Raw genomic sequence first — 22,326 nt, 5'->3', positions numbered from 1 at the left:
AACACAGCTGGTACTTCTCGTGAACGACCCTCTACTCTTCCTTTTCTAGATTATGTAGTCATATCTGATACGTTGTCTGGTTTAGGAGCTGGAGAGAAAACTCGTGTGTCTGATCCAGATGACCGCGCTACCTTGATGGAGCACATGAAGAAAAAAGCTCTTGAGGACAGAAAACGGAAACTTGATGAGCAGGCTGCTGCTCTTCTTGCTGCGAAAAAGGTTAAACTCCAGAAGGAGGCTCCGCCTGCCCCTTCCGAATCTGAAATTGATATGGGTATTTTTAGTGGAGGCCGCGGGAATTTCTTGGAGGAGATATTTGCTGCTTCTGCCCCTACTGGTAATGGTTTTGTAGTTGTATATTTTTTGCATGTTTCTTCGAGTTATTTTTGATGGTTGTGGTTGCTTTATGACAGGAGTCAAGTCTGGCAAAGGGCCTCGTAGGTTGGATATTTCACAAATCACTCCTTCGCAGTCTCCTCCGTCGAGGACGATTGGCTTAACCCCTCCTCGCGATGATCTTGGGAAGAAGAAGAAGAAAGATGAAGCGGCTGCGGAGAATGTAGGTGAAGGTGGTGGCGATGTTGCAGGTGGTGCCGGTGCCGGTGGTAGCGCAGGTGGTGAAGGTGCTGGTGATAGAGGTAAGGGTGTGGAGACCGAGGTGGAATCCAGTGAGGCCACCCCGCACCAGACTATCTATACCAAGCGCCCCCCAGGTGATGGTGGTGCTACTTCTGGTGTTGTTCGTAGCCCACAGTTTGAGAATGTCCATGCTGATTCCTGGGATACTCACAACCCTGCTTGTGATGACTTGCCGCACGCTCCTCGATGGAATCTGACTCAAGGTTCCCGAATGAATGATTTGGGCAACTGTCATGATTTCTTCTCTATGTCTCTTCCTCCTGCTGAAAGGATGTTCTAGAAGCGGCGCAATCGTTTTGAGTTATTGGATGATCATGTGCGTGCTGGAGTTAATTTCTTTGCTACCTCTCAAGAAATTGTCCGCGAATGGAGATCGATAGGAGAGGAGACAGTTGAGTTTGAGGATGCCCGGAAGGCGTTTGCTGAAGAGAAAGAGAAGTTTAAAGCGGAGAAGAAAGGTTTACAATGGAGGGTTTCTAATGCTAAACAAAATCTTGAGCAAGAAAAACAGGTTAACATTCAGAAACAAAAATATTGGGAAGCTGCGTGTGAACGTACTAACGCTGAGATGCAATCTCAGCGTGAAGCGATTGTTCGGTTATCTGGTGAGAAGAAGGAGCTTGCTGATAAAGCCCATTAGGCGCGTACTGCGTTTGAGAATAGAGAGAAAGAATATGTCGCTCGTATCGACAAGCTGGAGCTCCTTGTTAAGCAAAAGGTTTCCGAGTGTGAGGCCGCTGGAAAGCTTCTCGAGGAGAAAACTTCTGAATGTGCAGCTTCTGATGGCCTTGTTGAGGAGGTATCTGCTGATTGCAGATGGTTACTGTTGCGCGCAGTACCTTTGGTAACTTCCTTCGTTTATGTTCGTTTCTTTTTTGGCATGTTTTGACGATTCCTCTTATTTTGGTGTTTGCTTGTTTGCAGCTTGCTGACCGTATTGTGAACTCTTCTGAACTTGCCACGTATATGTTTGAGTTGGGTCAAGCGGGATACAATAGTGGTCGGAAGTATGGTTATTCTGAGGGTAAAGCTGCGGCTATCAATAATGAAAAGGACCACCACTTCGAGCTTTACGCGGAGGACTGTGATGGTAGGTATGCTGCCAAACGTAAAGAGTTTGCATCCCTGGAATTTGCCGTTGTTAAAGCTGCGGAGAAGCTAGCTAGGAAGGTTGATGGTGTTGCTTTGTTGAAAAAGGCTCTCGGGGATGAAGCAGGTGCGGCGGGAGGTGCTGGTACTAGCCATCCTAAGTGAAGGATTCCGGCCTGTGTGCCGCGTATGGCCTTAGACGGCCCTGTAATTTTTGGTGACTTGTGAACAGTTTGAATTTTTGCTTTACTTGTTATGTTTGTGAACAACTGATCAGGCTTAATGTTTGGTATGTTAGTATTTGCCTTTGTTTTATGCGAATTTTGTTATCGTCATAACATGTGCATGTAAAATTACTTTGATTAGGTGTCACGAATGAATGATGGCGCTGACAGGTTGTGTTGTGTTAATTACAACGTTTGCTCTGTCGTATTTGTGCGCGAGTTGGCTTGTGACTACGAAGTGATCGAGTTACAGGTTATTGTGTGGGCTCAGTTGTGCTCAGCATTGGAAGCCTTACAATGTTTGTTTACCTTGATATCGATGTTTTCGTGTTTGTGTGGGCACGAAGTTTTGTTTTGGCGTTTTGTAGGCTTTGGTTGTGTTTTTGACCCGGCTGTGCACTTGGTTGTGACGAGCCTTGGAGGTCTACAACGTTTCCTATAGTCGAGCCATTGGTGTTTTCGTGTATGCCCAAAGTAATATATGCAGTTGTGACAGGAAAAATTTGCATAATATAGAGATAGCCAAACACTTCTTGTATTACGATAAATGTGTCGGCGATTCGGCCATTGTAATTACATGACTTTCTTACATATAACACTTTCTCAATTGTTGAGCGTTCCAAGTTCGTGGAACCTCTTTGTTGTCGATGGTGTGCAGCTTGTAAGCTCCCTTTCCGAGTACTGCGTCCACGACATATGGTCCTTCCCACTTGGGAGCCAGTTTTCCAGGCTTCTCGGCGTTTGAACCCTCGTTGTCTCTTAGGACGTAATCCCCTGGGTTGAAGGTGCAGACTCGGACCTTGGAGTTATAATATTTTTCCAGCTTCGTTTTGTATTTCGCTTCGTTGATTGCCGCCATCTCTCTTCTTTCTTCTAGGAGGTCCAGGTCGATCCTCCTTTCTTCTTCGTTGTCGATTAAGTTCATGGAGAGCATTCGTGGAGACGGCAATCCTATTTCTGCTGGTATTACTGCTTCAGACCCATAAACTAGACTGAACGGTGTCTCACCGTTGCTTATTTTTGGCATTGTTCTATGGGCCCACAGTATGCTGGGCAGCTCGTCAACCCAGCCCCGTCTTTTCTCGCCTAGCCTTGCCTTGATACCATCGACAATGCTTTTGTTAACTGTTTCTACTTGACAATTCCCCTGCGGGTGCGCAACCGAAGAGAAGGTGTGTTCGATGTGCAATTCTTTGAACCATCGTTCAAGGTCGTCTGCAGCGAAGTTCGTTCCATTGTCGGTGATGATTCTGAGCGGTAGGCCAAAACGGCATATGATTTGTTCCCATATGATTCTCTTAACAACGGTTGATGTGGTTGATGCAATCGCCTTCGCCTCTACCCATTTGGTAAAATAGTCGACCGCGACTATTATGAATTTGACCGCTCCTGGGGCTTTTGGGAAAGGGCCGACCATGTCTATTCCCTACTGCTGGAAGGGCCATGCAGTTGTGACTGGTACCAATTCATTTTTGGGGCGCATCGTCTTGGGAACATGTCTTTGGCATCCACTGCATTTCCTCAGCTCTTTTACCGCGTCTAAGTGCATCCTGGGCTAGTAGTACCCGACGTTCATCACTTTTGCCACCACCATTCTTGGCCCGGCATGTATACCACAGATTCCTTCATGTACCTCTCTGATCAAATAGTTTGCGTCTTCAGCGTCGACGCATCTCAACAATGGACCAAGGTATGACTTTCGGTATAAAATTCCATCGGCCATCTGATAGTGCTCAGCTTTGTACTGGATTTTCCTCGCCTTCGCTTTGTTCTGGGGGAGTATCCCGGATTGAAGGTACATGATTATCGGAGTCATCCAAGACGTTGTCCCCGTCTGGATGACGCTTACCTCCATAAGTGGAACAGATGGGTTGCTCAAAACTTCTATGCGCACATCCTTTGCAAGGTGTTGAAAGCTTGTAGATGCGAGTTTACTCAGCGCGTCTGCTGGTTTGTTCTCGCTTCTGTTTATGTGATGCACCTTGTAGGAATAGAAGGTTTGTAGCAACGTCTTTGCTTGACTCAGATAGAGCGCCATTACATCTCCTTTGGCTTCGTATTGGCCGTTGATTTGTCCGGCCACTAACATGGAATCTACGTGCGCTTCGATGTGTTTGACTCCCATTTTGATTGCCAATCTTAAGCCAGCAAGAAAGGCTTCATATTCGGCTTCATTATTCGTGCTCTTGAAGTCTAAACGTATTGCGTACGTGAACTCATGCTTGTTGGGGCTTACCAGCCGAAGCCCTGCTCCTGCACCGTCTTCGTTAGACGCGCCATCTGTGTATAGAAACCACGGTTTTTCTATTTGTTGTTTTTCGGCCTTTTCCATTGCTTTACATTCTCGATCTTTGTCGTCCGGTACTTCTGTCATGAAATCTGCCAGCACTTGGCCCTTGATTGCTGGTCTTGGCCTGAAAACCACATTGTGACCTCCAAGTTCTATCGCCCATTTGGCTAGTCTCCCTGAAATCTCTAGTCTTGCGAGGATGTTGCCAATATTGTAATTTGTTAACACATGGATAACGTGGTTGGCAAAGTACCTGCGCACCCGTCTTGATGCATGGATTAATGCGAGTACTAGCTTCTCCATGATGGCGTACCGGGTTTCTGGATCGGTTAAGGTTCGTGACACATAGTAGACTGGTGTTTGGACACCTTGTCGATCAACGAGTAACACTGCTCCAACTGCTCTATCAGATGCAGATAAGTATAACACCAGAGGTTCTCCTTTGATTGGTGCGGTTAAGGTTGGTAGCTTGATGAGGCAATCCTTCATTTCGCGGAAAGCACTCTCGGCTTCTGGGGTCCATTGGAACTGGCTTTTCTTCATGCAATTTCGTAGTGTCTTGATGAACGGAAAGGACTTTGCTGCATGATTAGCTAGGAAACGATTGAGCGCTGCTAACCGTCCTGCTAATTTTTGCATCTCTTTGATGTTTGATGGGGAAGGCATTCTTTCGATTGCTTGAACTTTTTCTGGGTTTACTTTGAAGCCATCTTTTGTGACAATGAAACCTAAGAATTTCCCTTCTTCCATGCCAAAGGAGCATTTTGCTGGGTTTAGCTTGATGCTTACGTGGCGCAGCGTGTTGAAAGTCTTTTGGATGTTTACCAGCATCATGCTTTCTTCCTTGCTCATAATCACCAAATCGTCCATATACACTTCGATGTACTTGCCGATGGCATCGCTGAACGTTTCGTTCATCAGCCTTTGATAGGTCGCTCCTGCATTCTTTAGGCCGAAAGGCATCTTGGTGTAACAGTATAGCCCTGTCGGTGTGCGGAATGCGGTTTTGTCTTCATCTTGAACGGCCATCTGGACCTGGTGGTACCCCTTGTAGCAGTCAAGGAAGCACTTCCATCAGAATGTTGCTAGAGAGTCGATCTTTTCGTCGATATCTGGTAAGGCGTAACAGTCACGTGGACATACCTTGTTTAGATCCTTGTAATCCACGCACATTCTCCAGCTACCATTCGGTTTCTTCACCATCACCGGGCTTGCCACCCATGTTTGGTATCTGACTTCTCTAATGATGCCCGTATTCAATAGCTCCATTACCTGCTCTTTCATGGCATCGTGTTTTATATCGCCCAAGTGGCGCTTGGCATGTACCACTGGTTTCATTTCTTCTGAGACATTTAACCGGTGTTCTGTTATGTGCCGTGGAACACCCACCATATCGGCTGGTGTCCAGTAGGGGTGTTCAAAACCGGATATCCGAAAATTCGGATATCCGAATTTCGGATACCAGATTTCACTATCCGAATCCGTATCCGAAATTTCGGATATCCGAAATTCGGATATCCGAAATTTCGGATACGGATTCGGATAGTGAATCGGATATCCGAAAATCCAACTTTTTATTTAATTTTTATTTTTTTATTATTTTTTTCATATTTGGAAACGGATATTTTGGATAGTTTCGGATATCCGAATATAAGTTTTCGGATATTTTTCGAATATTTCGGATATTTTTCGGATATTTCGGATATTTTCGGATACTTCGGATATTTTCGGATATTCGGATATCCGAAAAAAAATGAAAATTACATTTTCGGATATTTCGGATATCCGAAATATCCGAAAATTTTGAAAATCACTATCCGAATCCGAATCCGAAAAATTCGGATATCCGAATTTCGGATATCCGAAATTTCGGATATCCGATTTTTCGGATATTTCGGATTCGGATATCGGATATTTCGGATCGGATTTTCGGATACGGATACTTTTGAACACCCCTAGTGTCCAGGCGAACATGTCCATATTTTCGTGTAGCAACTTTTTGAGCGCCGCGCGCGTTACATCGGACATCGCAGGTCCTAAGGTAACTGTCTGTTCTGGGTATGCACTGTTCAGTACCCATTTTTCTGCTTCTGCGCGTGGTGCTGGTTTACTTGCCTTTGCAAGTCTGGCCTCATCTATTGCTAAGACTTCTTTGCTTACGTATATTAATGCTATGCCTGTTTCTGTTGGGAATCCAATAGCCGAGTGTGGCGCAGAGCATATCATACTGAAGTCTCCTTGGGATTCCCTTCCTAAGAGGATGTCGTGTCTTGAATGTGTTGGCAGCACCATGAACGTGACCTCCTCTGTTCTTGAGTTTCTTCCGTCTGAGAGTAGCACCGGGAATGAGATTTGGCCGAGAGGAAAAACGGCTTCGTTGCAGAAACCAGTTAGTGGATAATCAACTGGTTCCAAGCGCGCTTTATCTTCTTGGTCGAACTGGTTGAAACATTGTTCGTATATGATATCCGCGGTGCTTCCTGGGTCGATGAAAATGTAATCAGTCTGATAGTGACCAATTACCCCAGGAATGATGATGGGTCTTTTTTCTCTCGGGCCACCTCTTACGATTAGGAAAACGACTTGCCTCTCACGCCACGAGTCGTCTTGTGTGCGCTTGTTGTAATTCTTTCATGGCCTTCGCGGACCCCCTTGAACCATGTGCGTTTCTAACTTCCGGAGCTTTTTGTTGTCCGGTCCTTCTTCTCTTCGTTGAATTTGGCGGTAGTCACGCTTTCCGCCTTTTACCAGATGAGTAAGCTTTCCGTCTCTCAGGGCCCTTTCTATCTCTTGTTTTAAACTGAAGCAATCGTCAGTTAGATGACCCGTGTCTTTGTGAAATTCACAGAAAAGGTTGGGATCTTGACCCCTCTTGTTTCGCATCTGTAGAGGTGGTTTGAACTGGTGATTCTCAGTGGCTAAGACCTCGGAAGGGGTTTTTGTTAGTGGAGTCCACTGTTTTTCCTTGTTTTCTCTTTTTACCTCTTTCCGGTGGGCTATCTGGTTGATTGTGTGGCGCGCGTCCTCTCTTGGGGGGCTTCTCTCTCTGTGACCGGAAGTTTTCCATGGTTGGCCTCTGCCCTTTCTGCCATGCCGGTCATTAGAGCTGTATCCTCGCTGACGGTGATCGTCACCGGTCAACTGTTTATTTGTTTGCGCAATGGTTTTCGCTGCTTCAATGAATGTTTCCCAATCTTTGGGTCCTCCGTCCCTTCCTTTTACTCTCTTGATTAGATCATCGCATTTGACTACCCTCATGAAATGCGTGCGCATCATCTTCTCGCCCACGTCTCCAATTTCTAAACATTCTTTGTTATACCTCGTGATAAAGTCCTCCACGCTTTCGTGGTCTTTGCGCCATATGTTTAAACAATCAGCAGGGTCTCTGGTGTGTCTTCGCTGTTGGGAGAAGTGTGCAAGGAACTTCTCTCGGAAGTCAACCCACGATTTGATTCTTCCTGCTGGCAGGCTGTCGAACCATATGCGCGATGCGCCAACGAATGTTTGAGCGAACAGGTGGCACCAAGTTGGCAAATTCCATCCCCCTGTTGCTCCTGCGCCATTAAAAACTTGGAGATGATCGTCTGGGTCTGTCAAGCCGTTGTATTTGCCCACGTTTTGTGGCAGTTTCGTTTTGTCAATAGCGGCTGTAGCGATCTCTTTGATGAATTTTGAATTCTCAGCCATGTCGTCTGGACGATAGTTCAAGGTGTAATCATGCTCTGCTTTTGAATTCTCAGCCAATTGCGTTGTCTCGATGAAGGAGTCCGTTTTATGGGTTTGGGATGCTTGTTTTAAACTTTCAATGTTGGATTGATAAACTTCCTGCTTTTCCTTGAAATTTTTGAGGATGAGGCTTCCCTTGTGTTGGGGTTCTCCCTTCTCTGGCTTCTCAATTATTCGCGGGCTAATCACCTTATCATCAATTTTGTAGCCTTTTCTAAGGGAGCTAAGTTTGAAAGCGCGAGTGATGTTGGCCACTGCTATGACAACATCCTTACATGGGTCGTCTGGGTTGGAGGTTTCCATTGGATCTAATCTCCCTATTTGAAATAGGCGAGGACCTTTCCTCTACTCATTGAGGCTTGTCTCTGTCTCTTTATTCCTATCTTCTTGATTTGTTATAATTACTGGGGGAGCATGTATGGCCCCAGACACTCCCAATGACTTTTCTTATGTTGTTGAACGTTCCATCCCCTTATGCTTAGCTGCTACCTTGAGGATGGGATGATCAGTTGTTGCCTTTATGTGAGACAACTGGAGGTATCCTAAGAACTTCTTTGTGGGAGATTGTCTATATTGTTGAAGTTGACACACCTTCTCTATGATTTATCGGGTCTTGTTATTAGCATTAAGTTGGTATTTCTTGTTTGGTACCCAGTTCCTGTAAGGATGCCCTCTCCTGCTGGGCTTGTTATCTTCTTTCTTATAGTTGTCGCTCGATTGGGGCCTAATCCTGACATGAATAGTGTGTTCGCGTTTTTACTAACTTGTCTAGAATATAGTTTGTTGTTTTCGCAATGCAGCGAACTCGATATCCTAATATGATATGAAAGTGTATATTCCTAGACTTATGAGACTTAATCAAATAAAATTATGTCTAATGCGAAATTAATAATTTAAATAGTGAATTAAGTTGTACGAAATTACCGGATATTTTGCCATTTGTCACATATTGAAAAAAACAGTTGCATTCAAAATAAAGTATTATACTGTGATATAAACCGGTACCATAATGAACCTAACCTTTATTAACATTATTTTTATGGTTTTCAGTTGATGTAAAACACGTACTAATATCATTTGGACATATCACAACTTTATTTGATAGGTTCACATGAGACAACTTTTGTATATTTAAACCTTTTGTAAATAAACATTTTTTTTATTTTATATATGTAAATTTTTAACGAAACAAATCACACACTCGAGCAACATAGGTAATGACAATCAATTTTTATAGTTTTTTGTTACGATACGTGGTTCTCATATTTTTCACTATGGGTACCGAAGGGATATCATACCAAAACTAACATCGTAACTCGCAATTGTTTGTAAGTTTTGCTTTGTTAGGTTTTGTCCCACACAAAACATTTATTTTATGTTTTATACATACACAAAATTTTGCCACATCCTGTTGATGGAAAATTCTACCATATGGTACAAATAAAGTTCTCATTAAACTATAACCATATTCAGTGTTGGAAAGTTAAGTATGCAAGATCCTAGATATACATTTATTGAGTAATATTTTATTTAAATTTTAAAAAAAGATAGGAAAACAAAAGCATATATATGATAAGGTAAAAAATTATATCATATTAGTTCCAATCAAATTTTTTGACCCAATCACCGGGTTGGGGTAGGAAGGTTTGAGGAATATAAAATCCATTGTTCTCTACCCTCCAATAACACTCCATGTTAAGAGTCAAACGAATACAATAAGGGTTAGTTCTATTTAGTGGCGCCTCATGATAAACATAAAACTCCTGTTGCTTTGATTCCCAGTTAAAATGACATGTAAAGAGTGAGCGTCTAAAAAAGTCTAAGCAAAACCTAATTTGGTATTCCTCTCCAGCATTCCGAGTAACATTCCCAAAATCATCGTCTTTAGAGTGACAGTGAAACCGAAGATTGTTTACCTCGCTTTGGATATGAACAACAACCTTCCATGTAATACAACTAAAGTTGTCATAGTTGCCAACAACATTCGCATAAGGTGCATAACAAAGATTAAGTGATAAGATGAAGAGAAATAGTAGTTTTCCCATGATACAATTTGATTTGAGTAAGCATTTGAATAAATTTAAATGTAATCAGCCTTATATAAAGTTTTTTCTTCCTACATAATGTAATTAATTAATGTGATATTACATATTATTACATTACAAAACAATGATACTATTATGATTATAGTTATTATCATTGTATTCATGGGCGGTGATAAGGGTGTGCGGGGAGGACCACCGCACAGGGCCCGTGATTTTGAGAGGCACGTGTTTTTTATAAAAAAAAATCGATATATAAGTTAATTTTTTTAAATAGTATACATATACCAACTCCAAGATAGGCCCATTTACAAAACAATTTTTATGGTTTGGAAGTTAGCCCATTGGCATTAGCTTTAGTGAGCCCAATACCCCTTTGATTTTAAATTAAATAATAATAGTAAAACATTACGGAAGGACATATTTTTTCGAACTCGAATAAGGTACATGAATTCTCAAAGACGCCACTGGGCCCGATCATATGCTCCTTTGCACCCGATTAATCGTCGAATTACGCTATATAAACCATTGGGAACAAATAATTCCAAAACATAATTTGTAATGATAATAATATCCTGTTGGTGAGGGATAGAGGTTGGAAAATGAGCGAGTTTTTTTTAGTTTTTTTTATTAGGGGAGGATCCACTAAAAAATGGATTTTGTCTAAGTAGTCTAAGAAGGATTGTGGTGATGACATGTGGCACTCCTAATAAGTAGGAATGAATGGCATTTTGGTTCTTAAAAATAGGAGTAAAAATGACATGTGGCACCCTTTTTGTTTTTTTTAAAATACAACAAAAAAACCTAGTACAAAAAAATATAGCACAAAAAACGTAGTACAAAAAAATATAGCTCAAAAAATCTAGTACAAAAAAATATAGCACAAAAAAATCTAGTACAAAAAAATATAGCACAAAAAAATGTAGCAAAAAATGTAGTACAAAAAAATCCAGCACAAAAAATTGAGAAAAAAAGATTTAAGACAAAAAAATTCAGCACAAAAATTTAGCATAAAAATATAGTACAAAAATCCAGCACAAAAAAATGTTATACAAAATAGAAATACAACACATTTTAGTGGGTTTTTTTAGTCTTCATATTTTATATAGCAATATGGTACTCAAGTTAAAGATAAAAAGACGTTCAATTTTACGGTGAAATTTTTATGAAAAAATAATGTCATATAAAAAAGTTATGAACGTTTAAAAAACAAAGGTGGAATATGCATGTGCCTTACATGTGGAGAGAAAAAGTCTATATATAGGATTTTCCCAAGATACCCTTGCACTCCTCCTTTCTCCTACACTTTCATCTTAACAATTGATTTGAAAAATGAATGGTTAAGATTCCTTCTCATCCTACTTAGGTAAAATAAACTTTTTATTTGATCTTACCCCTTTTTTATTATCCTTATTTGAACAGTTAGTGCTCATTAAAAACACAGGTTTTACTAGTTATAAGTAAAGGGGTCGAAAATGTGGATTATGGTTGATATTTGTAGGATACACCCACGACTTTGGAGGGCAATTTTTGGCCAAAGTTTTCTCATAATCCGCTCGTTCGGGTCGGGCACATTTCGATGTTATAAATGAAAATTCGTTTTTGGCCAGATTGTATACTCACTAGTGTGATTGTGGAAAGGTGATTCATAGATTGAACGATGTAATCATCATGTATTTGTAGTGATAGTTCATGATGCTGAGTTTTTTTTTTTTTTTAATGTAAAATCCACCCTACGTCTGGCTGACGTGTTAGTTTTTGGTTGGGAGGGCGGGAAACATGCTTGTGTCGATCTCACAGGTGTATCCCCCTAGCCGGGTTCTGTGAAAATGGGTTTGTGGCGGGGCAAGCGGTACTGAAAGCAGAGTCGAAGAAGATGGAAAAGCACGCGAAAGCTTGTGAGGATAATCAGCATGCCTTTGTCCCCCTGGCGTTTGACACGTTTGACTCCTTGACGCCAGAGGCAGTTCAGTTCTTGTCTAAAGTTCAGCGTGTGGTCCACAACAACTTTTCGACCCCTCAGGGGCGAGGCTTTGTTTTTAGTAGATTAGTGTTTTCTATTCAGAAAGGGATGGTGGTGCAGTTTGTTGCTTGTCTACCTGCTATCCTTATGTAATTTGTCCTGATGATTGGAATAAAAATGCCTTTTGATTGTAAAAAAAATGTAAAATTAAAATTATGAAAAAAAAATAAAACAAATTGCGGTGAACGTGGATCGAACACGTGACCTTCAGATCTTCAGTCTGACGCTCTCCCAACTGAGCTATCCCCGCTTGATGAAGTCTTTTCGGATTACTGTTCTATTATATTTCTTTTATTTATCTTAAAAATTAAATTATTCTAGTCAAACTCACCTTCTTTTTATATCATCAAATGTTCTCTCTCTCACAGTTAATTAATTTACCATTTGGAAGAAGAATTCGACAATCCAGTTAACATGTAAAATACACTTTTCTGAAAAACAAATTTAATATGTTCAATTTTTTAGGAAACTTTTTAAAGGTTAGGTCCTCCATAGTCGGGCTGCATATCACGTTTATGGGCGGCTTTTATGGTGTGCGAGGAGAACTTTCGTACAAGTCCCGTGATTTCGAGGGGCAGAGGATTTAAAAAAAAATTGATATATATATGTTATTTACAAAAAAATAAAAATTGTAAACACATACAAATCCAATAAAGAGGCCCACTATCAAATACTTTTTTATGCTTTATAATTTACCCAACTTAACATTAGGTTTATTGGCCCCAACCCAATACTAATACGATTTTCAAAAATAAAAATAAAAAACAATTTTCGTTAAAACATATGGGCACATTTTTCGAGCTCAAACAGGGTACGCGAATTCTCAGAGACGCCACTGATTGTATTAGATCATACTATGTTTGGTTATGTAAAGGTACTTTGTATTATATCACATTACATTACATCACATTATATTACTTTACGTTATGTTAAGGTACATTATATTACATGACATTATATTGCATTCCATTGTATCATATTTATATAGTATCAATTTGTAAGATATGTATGGATCTTGTTGTTGTACATTATGTATAGTTGGTCTGTGTTGCTTTTGTTTGTTGTACATTTTGTATATGTGGTTATACGTGATTGTTGGGTGTATTTTCTTTGACTTGTGTTCAACTCCTTCATCCATTCACCGATCCACCAGGGGCGGACCTAAGCCCAGCCCAAGGTGGGCGGGCGCACCCCCGGGAAAAAAAAAATTAGTGCTAAGTTGCGTCGAAAATCCTGTTTGCGCCCCTTGGAGTTTTTCGTCCGCACCCAATGGCCTTGGAATTTTCTGTCCACACCCCTTAGGTAAAAAGTGTTATCAATTTATATTTTAAAAATATTCTTTAGTAAACTCTTATTTTATAAAAAATACTACCTAAATTATATTACTTTTAATACCTAAATACCTAAACTCAAATATCCAATACATTTAACTAGCCCACTACTAAGTCTTATCCCAATAAACAAACCCAACAAATCAATAATAATTCAAACTAAAATAAAATAAACAAGTCCAAAACCCTTACATATTCTATCCTGCTCTCTTTATCGTCCTTGCACGCCAGCGATCAGAACATCAACAGCGACAACAGTGAACAGTCAGTAGCCGCATACCACCGTAATCAGTCACAATACCACCGCCGATCAAACACGGGTAAGTTTCTTTGTTATTTTTGATGATTTTTAGTTGATATTATCCACTTCCAGCAGCCTATTATAGCCGCATACTAACCATAGTAGACATGTGCTTCGTTTTGTTTTCATTATGTTATGGTGGGTTATACTTTGTTAGTGATGATATTTTGCCTTTTTTATAGCTGCATACCACGGTATGTTTGGCTTTTTTTTTAGTGAAGAACGTTTGGCTTTTTTTATGGTGTATATGTTGTTTAGATAATTTTTAGGGTGATTTACATTATGATATTCAGGGCTTGAATAGTTGATACATTATGTAATATGTTATGGAGCCATGAACATCAATTTGTTTGTGATAGCCGATAGGAACAATGAGCAGGGACGTTATGGCGCGATTTCTCAAGAGGAAAGTTGATACGTCTTCCGGATTCGTTGATGTGGATACCTGCGTAAACGGACTGGCGATGAGAATTTAAGTGAAGGTTGTATATGTTATATAGAGAAATAGTTGCTTAAGAAAGTAGGTTTAGATGATGTTTTGGATAGATTTCAAAAAATGAAAACCCGTAGGACGACGTTTTAATTATGTTTGTAACAAGGTTTGACGTGTTTTTGATGATTATATAATTTTAGTTCTTTTGTTTTACATGACCCCCGACTCGACCCGAACCGACCTGATACGAACCGATTTTTTTTATATACCTTGGGGCCTAAAATTTTTAAATATTCTGCAACCCCATGGAAAAATTCCTGGGTCCGCCACTACGATCCACTTCATCTCCTCCATAAGTTTGAACGGTGTGTGTGTGTGTGGGGGGGGGGGTCGGGGAAGGCTGGTGAAGCCTGGCCCCTTCCGGGAACACTGCCCAACAAAAACCCAGACAATAAGACCTGACACTGGATATCGGTGAGATAGGTGTGTGTATTTGTTTTTTTTTTCTTGTAGGACATGTGTGTCTGTGTGTGTTTTTTTGCAGGTTTGAAGACGAAGATGATGATATATTGAAATTTGATTTATTATATTTTTACATTTTATAACTTGATTTATTATATTTTTTACCCATTATAACTTGATTTATTATATTTTTTACCTCTTATCAAGTATTATGGCTAATAAATATATCACTCTTTTAAGACAATGGTTAAACTTATATATAGTATAAAGAGTTAGCTGTCATTTTCGTTCTTGTGGTTTGTTCACTTTTGTTATTTCAGGCTATTTTTCAAAAATGCACAAATTTCCTTCCTGACATACTGGAAACGTGTCATTTCAGTCCAAAAATTAAAACCCAGTTAAGTCGGACAGATTAAATGAAGGGTATTATTGTCAATTCATAAAATAAGGTGAAAATAAAAGATATATGAATTGACAATAATACCCTTCATTTAACCTGTCTGACTTAACTGAGTTTTAATTTTTGGACTAAAGAGGCACGTTTCCAATATGTCAGGGAGGAAACTGGTGCATTTTTTAAAATTGGTCTGAAATGGCAAAAGTGAACAAACCACAGGAACGAAAATGACAGTTAACTCTAGTATAAAGCATTCAAAATATATTAAATCAATGATAATACATCTTATTAAGAAACAGTGTTTCAAATTAAAACGTAAATTTACTTTGAGCAAGAAGATTTCATTACGACATTAATTGCTAATTTCTGATGAAATATGCAATGTCCCTCCAATGAACAGATGTAATAGTGGTCTCCGGGGCTTGTCAAGTTGATGATTGCAGGGCTGGTTTTTATTGTGGATCCTGGGTTACTAACGTGACAATGATCGTAGTCATCCTTAGACACTTCTGTTACATCTCCGGTAAGAAAGTCAAATACTAAAGAGTCACCGACAGTGAACATCCTTTGTGATGCCCAGTCAGTGTAGAGATTGTGGTTGTTAGGAATAACCCAGCCAGAGGCGTCACCCACAATATGTTGCGTCGCTGAGCTACAGAATGCCATGGATGCAACCAGAGCCATAAAAACAACCATATTAAAGTTAAAAGAACCCATTTCTTTTATCGTTTGTGAATGTGATTATTTCTTTGTAGATCTGTGGTAGTTTGATTACATAAAAATGTGAAGTTAAATAGTCGTGGTTATAATTTCATTTGATGTTTTTAGAAGTTTTCATTCATGGAAATAACTTAAGTGAAGTTAAATAGTAGTGGTTATAATTTCATTTGATGTTTTTATACAATTCTTGCATACAATTCTCTTCTTTTGTTAAAGAGTGTTAAACGGATTACTTCTTAACATGTTAACCGAATGTTAAAAGATTAAATTAATTTTCTTTCCATTTTTTAATAAAAAACCACTAAAAAATCAAGTTAGGGTTAATAGAAAATAAATGTAAAAGAAAAATAAGTAGCCCATATTTTAAGATTCGAAGGTTCACTTTTACACTTTTTAAGTTATTATTTTTATTAGGGAAACAGATAATTGATAAGAATTAAAAAATATATATTTTTTTAAGTTATTATTTTTATTAGGGAAACAGATAATTGATAAGAATTAAAAAATATATATTTTAGAAAAACGTAAAGATGAACCTTATTTTTATTAATCATTTTTAAATTTTTCTAAAACAGATTTTACTTTTTACGAACCTTAATAAAAAAAAAGGTTTACTTTTTACCCTCTTCAATTTGGTTATTCTTAAATTGAGTTTTGTACAATAAAATTAAGATCGAGACACAGAACAATCTTTTGAAAGAGATAAATAATTTATTTATAGTTTCTGATTTGTTCTCGAGAGATCATATTGTCGGTAAAGTCCTTCTCCTCAACCCTAAAGGTAGAGGATTTAAATCTAATAGCGTGTTTGTATAAGTGATAAATAGAAGTAGATTATGATTTAACAGTCGTTTAAAAAAATAAATTAGTGATTTGATATAAAAAATAAGAGTTACGCTCAAGTTAGCCTTTGTATTTAACAAAAGCCAATAAAATGTTATAAACTTATTTAATTAATGCTCTTTAAATGTGCTATTGTTTGATGTAGTAAATTTTTATAAATTCTACCAAATCAATTTTGTTTAATTTATTTGATATAGTAAGTCTTTATAAATCTACCAAATCAATTTTATTTAATATAAAATACCAAATCAGTTTTATTTAATTTGATGTAGTAAACTTTTATAAATCTACCAAACCAGTAAGTTTTGATTTATTTGATATAGTAAGTCTTTATAAATCTACCAAATCAATTTTATTTAATTTAAAATACCAAATCAATTTTATTTAATTTAAAATGCAACATTTTGAAATTAAAATTTTGTAACTTTTAGTAAAAAATTATAACAGTTTTTTTAGAATTATGCTGACCCTCTAGTTATCTATTAAAACAAGTGGTGTCACTTATTTTCTTCAATAAAGTTTTTAATATTTAAAATTTTTTCTTACTAATTTCTATAGATCATTTTTTTATGAATAGGAAAACTAAGTCTTTTTAAAAACTACGTTTATAGATCTCGGAGTCATAACATTACTATACATAAACTCGACTAAACTTGTTGACCGTTTACCAACTATCTCGATATAAATTCATAACACGAAAAATTTTCGAACAAGTTACATTGATAGAATTCTTTATTGGTTCTATGAATGAGTTCTATTGAATTATTTTAATTTAGAAAAGATTCAAGTTTTCTCCAATTACTAGTAAAAATATATTATATTATCTTTTATATATCAAAATTTATCCTTCATGGTAAACTTGGCTTATTTGAAAGAGTATACTTTGTTTGACTTAGTTAGCTACTTAAGAAAAATACAATAAATTAATTATAAATGTAACTTTCATTATATGTGCTTATATTAATACTAGGTTATCACCCCGTCTATTACACGAGGTTGAATAAATAAATTTTATATATTAATAATAAAACAATATATCTTTAAAACGTTATTTCTTTAAAACCACGTGTATTACACAGGTTAAATAAATGTAATATTGTCTACCAAATAATAAAATAATACATCTTTAAAAAACTTCATTTATTACACGCGTTGAATAAATTTAATTTTATATACCAAATAATAAAAAAATTACATCTTTAAAAATATGTGCATTACACGGTTTGAATAAATGTAATTTTCTGTACTAAATAATAAAAAATATATATCCTTAAAAAACCCCATGTATTGTACGAATTGAATAAAACTAATTTTATATATCAAATAATAAAAAGTTATATCTTAAAAAACCTCATGTATTATATGGGTCGAGTAAATGTAACTTTGTATAGTGAAAATAAAAATAAAAATAGTTAATATATTAATACAAATTTGGTTTTCGTGATAAAAATAGATTATTCTGTTGTTGCAAAATTTGTTGACGAAGTCTGAATAAATTTGACTCTTTATTTAAAACTACGTAAATGTATAAATGATAAATAATATTAGTTAATTTTATTTTAAGTTTCGTAAAATCTATTTGTTACCAAACTAAACAAAACGTTCAAATATAATTAGTTCAAATAAATAATATTAGAAAGAGTAAATTACGATTTTGGCCCCTGTGGTTATATCACTTTTTACCCTTTTGGCTCAAAAAAGAATCTTTTAACATCTGAGCCCCCAACATTTTTTTTCTAACCCTTTTGGCCCCTAAAAGTAAATGAATGAGGTTAGTGATAGGGGCCAAAAGGGTTAGAAAAAAAGACGTTGGGTGCTCAGATGTTAAAAAATTTCTTTTAGGCTAAAAGGGTAAAAGTGATATAACCATAGGGGTCAAAATCGTAATTTACTCTATTATAAATGAGAAGGAGATTAAACTAAATAATAATTATCCATAAGATGTTAAACTAATAACATTTAGTAGGAGGGTTATCTATAATATAAAATATTAAATTAGATAATATTTAGTAGGAGGGTTATCTATAATTAATTAGAAGAGATTAAATTAAAATAATAATTATCTATAAGAGATGGCCTAATATTATTACAAGTGTCCCGAAAGTGGTTTCTTTTATTATATAGTATAGATTAATCTATTATTCCATATATAAAAAAGCAACAACTTTGTGCATATGTTGGTTATACCATGGGCTTAAAGAGTTTTTCAAAAAAAAAAAATTTGATTTTTCACTTTTAACCCAAACATTTTCATACTTTGTATTTTAATCCCCTTTTAATTTTTTTACTTTTAACCCAAACTTTTCCATCTTTTATAATTAAACACAACACTTTATTATTTACAACTTTGGTCACCCATACTTTTTATCTTTCGCAAGTTTACGCTTCGTTCTAAATTTTGCAAGTTAACACGTCGTAGCGTGCATGTGAGGTTCAACGTTTTTTGCTCTATTTTTTCATATTTGACAGACCCGTTGCAACATGTCCATTTTTTCCCTTTTTAACAAGTTCTCCGCAACAGGCGGGTCCTAGATCGACTAAGTTATTATTTTCTACGTTTTCCGTTGTTGGTTAATTTCTTCGCATTAACACACTGTAACGTGTGTGCGTGGTTCAACGATTTTAAATCTGCTTTTCGTTCAGTGTAATTTTTCCCATTTTATCTATTTTATTTTTACGATGTTGAGAGTCGATGCCGTTGTGGCATTGGTGCTACTTGGCACTGTTTTACGAACGTTTTTAACCTATTAAATTTTTTACTAATATTTTGTTTCGGTTTACCCCTATACATCCTTTACTTAAAAACTATTTTTTACGTGCATATTTTATGTACGGGTAGGTATAAATATGATTTGTTCTACATTCTGACGTAAACTTTTTTTATAGACGAGTCAGGTCAAATACAATATGTTTTCGTTTAAAGAAACCATTTTTACGTGCATATTTTTATGTACGTTTTGGTATAAATTCAAGTTGTTCTACATTTCGATGTAAACTTTTTTGGGAAATGATTCAGGTCAAATATAATATTTTTCGTGTTTATTTTATGTATGTTTCGTAAAGTTTGTTTCGAACCGAGTGGAGTCAAATTATGGTTTCTTTTTCTCCCTTTTTTTCGAAAGCTCTAATTAATCCATTTCGATTACATGTGCAGATTTTTCTTCATACCCGTTACGTTTTCTATGTATGAGTTGGGTCACATATAATACCTTATGATTGTTCTATATGAATTTGATTTACTTTGTGTTTGATCAAATCACAATGCTTATACAGGTTACATTGAGTTCAACTGGATACGTCGAAATATGTGTTTTCATATGGTTAGGAGGTGTTTGGGATTCCTTTTCAACTTCTCCTTCTTAAAAGTCCTTCTCAAATTCAATAAGTAAGAAATCCTGACTTCTCAAAATCTCCTTTTTGAAGACATAATCTGCTCTAAAAGTCCCTTTTTTCATGGTGTTTGGGATTCCTTTTACTTTAAAAGTACTTCTCCGATGGTGTTTGGGATTCCTTTCCTTCTCAAAAGTCCTTCTTAGCTCCAAAAGTCACTTTTAAAAGGAATCCCAAACACCCCTTTAATGCATCATATAACATTATATAACGTTTGGACAAATCCATTCGATGTTTACGATGTACACACCACAACGCGGGCGGGTCTTAATCCTAGTTACATTGTAATATATTACGTCACATTACATTATCTTACGTGAAGGTACATATCATGTGTTAGGCAGTCATGATTCTCTGTTGACTCTCTCTTTGATCTTTTAATTTTTCATAGAATAATGAATGGATAAGAATAATCAAGAAAATAACATACTTTAATCACACTTCTTTTTATTACAACAAAGTTAGTCAAAAGTCTTAGCTTCTTTTGATCCTAGTTCATCTATGTATGCCCATTTCCAAACTATTCTATGCGGATACTCCAAGAGAAACATACAAAAATAAAAGATTAGCTTTACAATTTAAATTCAAATCTAACTTTTAATCATGGTTGCAAAAATTCCGACAAGCCTTTAATTAATCACCGATTAATCGCTAGCCTCTAATTATGTTTATCTAATCGGCTAATTAATTAGTAGGTGGTCAACAGTGATCAAATCCAGTCCTAGTTGCCCAAAAATCGGTGGCAATCTAGCGATTCCGGCCAGATTCTAGACTAAAACTTGTACATTTCCGGTAATTAATCGTATCTACTTGAAAATATGGGTCGTAAAAAGTGTTAAAACATGTCTTCTTAAAAAATACGTATAAAAATATGTGTATATGCATATAAAACTGAAAATTACATATACAATCTCAATCACCATCTGATTAATCCCTATTTATCCGAATTAATCGCTAATCGATCCCTAATGTGCTATCAATTATACATATTTTTCGTGCATAACTACCCCTAAATCTAAGAACTTTAATGACTTCTTAGTTACAAAAACAACCTAAATCATTTCTATTTGATAAATGCAGGTTTCCAAGGTCTCAGAATGAAAAGAAGTGAATAACGAGCATAAGCGAAGTGTTGGGTGCAACTTTTATTTGATTAGTGTATGGCCTTTTGTTTGGTGCAGTGTTAGGTGCAACTTTATTTATAGGAGTGGCTGGTATAGGAGGGTTGGATGAGGTTACAACATAGTTCTTGCAGTTGCCTTTGTGCTTCCTTTTGGAGCCTAAACGAGAAGACGATTCAGCTTTTGTGTCTTTCGTCTTCTTTGAGTCCTCAACTGAGCTCTCTGAACCTTTTTCTCTTTAGATCCCATGATTTGACGTGGTTATCAGTGTGTTGAGTAGCTAAACGAATAGCAGCTTCCAAGGTGGAAGGGTTGCTACTAATAACTAGGTCTTGGGTATTCACCGGAAGACCCCCAATGTACCTCTCAATAAGTCTAGGAAGAGGTGTAGGTAGGTAAGGGACCAATTGTCTCAGCTTGTGAAAACGTTTGTTGTAAGCTAAATTCTCTCCACTATCTTGCTTCAAGTTCTAGAACTCATATTCCAAATTCTTGATCTCATTACGCGGGAAGACTTGTTGGGTCATGATTTCCTTGAGTTGTTCCCAAATCAAGGCAACTACCGCTTCGGCACTACAAGTGTTCTTTTGACCGTTCCACCAAGTTAACGCTTGACCTAAAAATCGACTAGTGGCGCAACGGAATTTTGCAGTTATTGGGACAACCGTAATTCAGAAATGTGTTTTCCATCTCCTCAAACCAACGAAGTAAGGCGGTAACACCCTCGGTACCCTCATAAGTGGGAGGGTCACATGACTTCAAATGTTTGAAGGAACACTTAGAAGGATTTGCACCACCAGTGTTTACTTGAGTAGTAGGCCCTTGATTAGTAAGGGCGTTGAACTTGAACCACTATGTTAGGCCGTGGGGTATGGGGCTTGGGTTGGGGCGTGGGTTGGGGTAAAACGCCCAAGACACCACCCCGGGTGGGCTTGGGTTAGGGCGTGGCCCCTTGGGGCTTGGCTTTCAAGCCGGGCGTGGGGCGGGGGAGCAAGTTGAGTTGGCGGATTGTCATCGGCCCATTAAAAGTAGCCGTTGGGGGCTACTTTTAAAAAAAAAATCCTTTATAAATACTTACCACATTTAACATTTTTCTCACACAATATCAAACACATAAAACACAATATTACCATGAGTTCTTCAAGTTATACTGAATAGTCATCGTCATCTGACGATGGTGCGGAAATATTTCTACAAACGATCGCGGCGGTGGTGAAAGCTATCGTGGAAGACGAAGACGATGAGGAAGTTTAACAACTCACACTAAAATTAATACTTAGTGTGTTAATTATCTA

The 22,326-nt window shown here is 37.3% G+C and overlaps 1 protein-coding gene and 1 non-coding gene across 2 annotated transcripts; both read right to left on the bottom strand.

The window, feature by feature from the left end:
• Positions 1-6,873: 6,873 nt before the first annotated feature.
• Positions 6,874-8,271, bottom strand: LOC110882846. The gene has a single exon (XM_022130759.1). The coding sequence runs from the start codon at positions 8,269-8,271 to the stop codon at positions 6,874-6,876; it is 1,398 nt and encodes a 465-aa protein (XP_021986451.1).
• Positions 8,272-12,210: 3,939 nt separating this feature from the next.
• TRNAF-GAA lies at positions 12,211-12,283 on the bottom strand. The gene has a single exon. It is a non-coding gene; the product is annotated as a tRNA-Phe (tRNA).
• Positions 12,284-22,326: the final 10,043 nt, after the last annotated feature.

Source organism: Helianthus annuus, chromosome 10 (genome assembly GCF_002127325.2).
Source record: "Helianthus annuus cultivar XRQ/B chromosome 10, HanXRQr2.0-SUNRISE, whole genome shotgun sequence".
Lineage (NCBI taxonomy): Eukaryota > Viridiplantae > Streptophyta > Magnoliopsida > Asterales > Asteraceae > Helianthus > Helianthus annuus.
This window is presented reverse-complemented; position numbering and strand designations above follow the sequence as displayed.